Genomic DNA, 4,632 nt, shown 5'->3' with positions numbered 1-4,632 from the left:
CAACAAAATATATTCACAAGAATATTCCAGGTACGAAACATTGGATGACAACAATTTTCCATCTTACAATTTTAAATACTTAAGCGTAATGTCAGCAATAATGGGTGATATTATACATGATAGTACAGTGACATGTTATCGGTCAACTATGATAATTACACATACATTGATATAATAATATGTTTAATCTTTAAATCATGAAATAAATTTCTAAAAAAATATACACATAAATTATAAAAAATTTTAACAACTTATGAAGAAAAAATTATATGACCGAGTACAAAAAATAAACAGATAAACTTTAATTAATTAACTGCTGAACTGTTTGAAGGTGCGATAAATGGCCATGATATGTCAATAAACATTCAATGAAAGCCACTTCAGAATATTACAAAGGAAAATCTCATCAATAATCAAACAAGTTATTGATGGCAAAAATTAAAGTAAATATTAACTTTTTCTTTTTTTTTTAATAATTAAAATTTTAAAATAAATATGCTAATAACAAAGAAGTTTGGAGGGATTACAGTTAGCTACAAAATAGTGTTAATTTTTTCTTGCAATCTCAATTCCAAGGGAACATGATCATGCCTTTAAAGGGCCACAATTAAGTATTAACCTATACTTACAGCAGTGGTTCCCAACCAGAACAAGTGTTAGGACCATTAAGCAACATATTAATAGAACCCTGTGCAGAAGGCCTCCCTCCCCAACTTGTGTCCCCATAGGGAAATGTTTGAAAATTATGTTGCTTAAAAAGGCACTTTTATTGTGCTTTTATCTGTGAGAAGCTTTAAAATAAGACTTAATCAGGAAAGGTAAAAAATAAACAGTTCTAACAACAAGTCCTCACAAAATACACATTGCCAGATTCTGCCATGGCTTATCTTCAAGGCTCTCAGGGCCCATTTGTGGTCCGCAGACCACCGATTAGGAACCACTAACTTAAAGGCACTAACAGATATAGTAAATTATTTTAAATACAAAAATAATGTAATAAATTTAATGTATTATTAATAAATAGCATATCATTTTAATAAGCAACACTTTAAGATAATATTTTTTTATTAGATATTTTTATTCCTTATCCTTTGTTGTTAAAAATAAATAATTAAGTAAAGAATGAAATTAATTAAAGTTCAGGATAAAATTCAATTTTATTTTATTTTTTTAAACAATTTTATTATTGGACCTATTACTTTCATAAATGTATGAAATGCAGTCTTATCTGTCGAGATTTTTAATTATAAATATTTATTTTTCTTAAAAACAATATATCTAGAAGATATATCATTCCAACAGATCAAACTTAATACTCAATTAAATTTATGAGTATTTAATACAAATATTACTACTATCTCTAAAAAAATAAAATTAATTATATAACAACATACACTATAAAACTTAAGGCCAGAGTAACAAACACTGATATCTAATATTAAAAATTAAATAAAGGAAGGAATGTTTTTAGGAAATAAAAGATCGACCCAATCGCTTATCTAACCCTGGAGACACCCTTTGATATTTTTTTCAAAAAATATTTACAAGCTACTGCTCTAAACTGAGAAGATAACCGCAACTAGGTCATGAAATAATTATAACAATTACATGGCCAAATATGTTCCAATTTACTAGGCACTATTTGAATCTTGTTAATAAAATTGTTTGCATTTAATGCACTAGTTTACAATAAAATAATCATAAATAAATATAATAAAATAAAAGTATTGTAAAAGAAGTGTGACATTCAGAAAACCACCATTTTTATTTATTAGAATAATTTAATATTATAAATATATACCAAACATAATAAATGAAAAATGGTTATGATTACTATTCCTATATTTTCATACATTGTTAATGTTTAGTAATCAATCAATCCAAAATTTCATTTTAAGTATAGATAGACTAGACAGGGATTTTACAGAAGTTGAAATTAAAAATTCTGTAGAATTGTTTAAAAATAAGCTAATAGTATTTTTGACTCTTATGAACCATTATTAACTTGATTATAAAATTTACCTTTTCAATAAGGTACATCACAAGTATTAATAAATAATCAAAAATTAAATAAAGGTCTAACAATCAGCTTAATAATTATTTAATGAGACTTATACTATGAAAGTAAAATAGAAAATTAAATTATCTTTTCGATACGGTACATGGTTACATTACAATAATGAGTTAATAAATAGTCAAAAAATAAAATAAAAGTATAACAATCAGCTTAAGAATTATACTTCCATACTATGAAAGTAAAAGAGTTAAATGACCTTGCCTGACTATTTTGACAATCCCAATTCAACCTTCATTTAAATCATACTCAAAACAGTATGAGCAGTAAACCTCATGTATTAACACTATATCTTATACTACTAATCTTAATCGGTTGAGCTAACAGTAAATTAGAATAGCTAATTGAAGTAACGGTATTGTTAGCAGTTGGTATGAGATGAGGCTCTCATTAAAGGCACAAGGAGGCTCGAATGTCCAGCCTGACGTAAGAAAGGATGCTGTAACAGCTCGGCAGCTGTCGCTCTCTGAGCAGGGTCTCGCACTAATAAATGTTCCAAAAATCCCTGCAATTGCCCTGATACCTAAAATAACAATCTCGTGAAAACAGACATAGAAGAACATGTAAACCATTAGGTATTGAAATAATGTTTAACTTACATTAAATCTCATATAATTAGGAAAAAGTTAGTACATTAAAACGATGAAGACAATAAATATATATGAATAAAATATGAAAACTATATATTAAAACTTAATAAATGTATAATATAAGAAAACTATTTGTTAATAAAAGAAATATTTTTTTATACTAAAATTTTCAAACTATTTTTGATCATTTTCTATGTTTAAGTCAGATAATTTTTTTTATTGGGGATCAGTTGAGGTAATATAACAAAAGTAACCATTATAAAATGGTGTTTTAAATAAATTAGCTGTTGTACAAACTACAGAGACTACCTAATTTTTTGGTCAATAGTTTCGCTGTGGCATGAGATTCTGGAAAGCAAAGGGGGAATTCATCCATTGATGGAAGACACTCCAGAATGCTTTGACTAAAGCATCTTCAGACCTTGTGGGCCACTGTTAACTGTAGCAGGTAGAAATTTATACCCAACCACCTAAAATTGTATTTTGTAAAAGTGAAAACCATTTCTATTTTGGAATCTCAAACCAAGAAATATTTCATGATTAAAGTAGGTGAAAAAAAAAATTCATACATAAATTGTTAATATTAAATGTTTGAATAAAGAATCAAAGGACCAGATACAAAAAAAAAAAAAAAAAAAAAAAAAACAGTTGATTCCATTTTCACCAATATTTCTGGAGAAAGAAAAATTGTCTATAAAAATTTAACTTTGGCTAACACATTAATTTAGAAAAAATTAGTACAAAAAAAACACTGATGTTTTGGATCATAAAAGTGAAGATTGTAGTCACCCATTTTTCGAATTATTATTCAATAATAAAAAGTATAAATTTACAAAGTTTTTCTTCTTGAGAAAATAAAGAACCTTATCTAATTTACCATAATCTCCAGGGTCCAAAAATTTATTTAATAATTATATCAATACCCAGCTGTTTTTGTCCACTATATGTTCCAATAAAATTTCATGGTATGGACAAAGCAAACTTCAAGAACAATCTATTGTTTTATAACTTCAAAATACTGTATAAAAAACCTCCTCTTGGAAACTTTTTGTTTGTCAGAGCGATAATTACTTCTCCTTAGCACTTAACTGCAAGGTTTCCCTTCTTACAAGATAGGATTTAAAGTGGAAACAATTCAAAGTTTATTAAAAAGTACAATAAGCATTGCATTCATATATAAATAATTTTTTTTAATCCTATAAGAAATTGTAGTAATAGATTTTTTCCACTTCATAAAATATTGTTTCTTGTTAAATTCTTCATCATGAAAGTCATGTATAAGAAATAAAATTAATCATTATGTCTTATAAATATACCTTATGGGTGTTCTTCAGTTTGGGTGGAGCCATGTCCCTGATTTTCCTCATCGCCTGCAGAGGAGGCTCATTGAAGAAAGGTGGTTCCCCATCAACCATTTCAATTACCATAATACCTAAACAAAATGGAGATAGTTTAATTTATTATGATGCTCTGGAATTATATTAAAAAAATCAATGTTACTCAATTTTAAGTAAGCAATTGACAAATTTGTGGACACAGTTTGAAAGAGTTTATTGGTGAAATATGGTATATAAACCAAATGTGCACAACCTACGTCATTTTTTTTTCACTAATTAAACAGGGGCGGATCTACCAAATATTAAGGCCCATATGGGTCATATAATAATCCAAATTGTAGTTTTTTTCATAATTCTCTATCTCCCTTCCACTTATCTGTTATACACAGGTGAGTACATTTTCCAAATTTTTATTTTTAACTAATAATTTAATTTAAAACTTGTTAGAACTTTGAAGCTTATATTGAAATTATTATGGATGTTAATTGAATTAATGATTTGGAATTCATACTTTTTTCTGTGTTATTAATTTAGTAACTGTTTACCAATTTTTTGATACCAAAAATCAATCAATATCAATCCAAAATAAGATTCACTTAAGTTTTTCATGTCTTGTTATGATTAATCTTTT

General features: G+C 26.8%; 1 protein-coding gene across 2 annotated transcripts in view; it reads right to left on the bottom strand.

The window, feature by feature from the left end:
• Positions 1-416: 416 nt before the first annotated feature.
• mbt (serine/threonine-protein kinase PAK mbt) overlaps positions 417-4,632 on the bottom strand; it is a 26,852-nt gene continuing 22,636 nt past the window's right edge. For both annotated transcript variants that reach the window (XM_014436917.3, XM_014436915.3), the window contains 2 exons: positions 3,981-4,096; positions 417-2,597 (listed from right to left, as the gene is read on the bottom strand). In XM_014436917.3, the coding sequence (XP_014292403.1) occupies positions 2,436-2,597; positions 3,981-4,096 (278 nt within the window). In that variant the 3' untranslated portion in view covers positions 417-2,435. The remainder of the gene's footprint in view (positions 2,598-3,980; positions 4,097-4,632) is intronic.

The sequence above is a fragment of the Halyomorpha halys genome, unplaced genomic scaffold (genome assembly GCF_000696795.3).
Source record: "Halyomorpha halys isolate HHAL.00 unplaced genomic scaffold, Hhal_1.1 Scaffold2160.1, whole genome shotgun sequence".
Classification (NCBI taxonomy): domain Eukaryota; kingdom Metazoa; phylum Arthropoda; class Insecta; order Hemiptera; family Pentatomidae; genus Halyomorpha; species Halyomorpha halys.
Note: the sequence above shows the minus strand (reverse complement) of the source record. Positions and strands in the feature narration are given on the sequence as shown.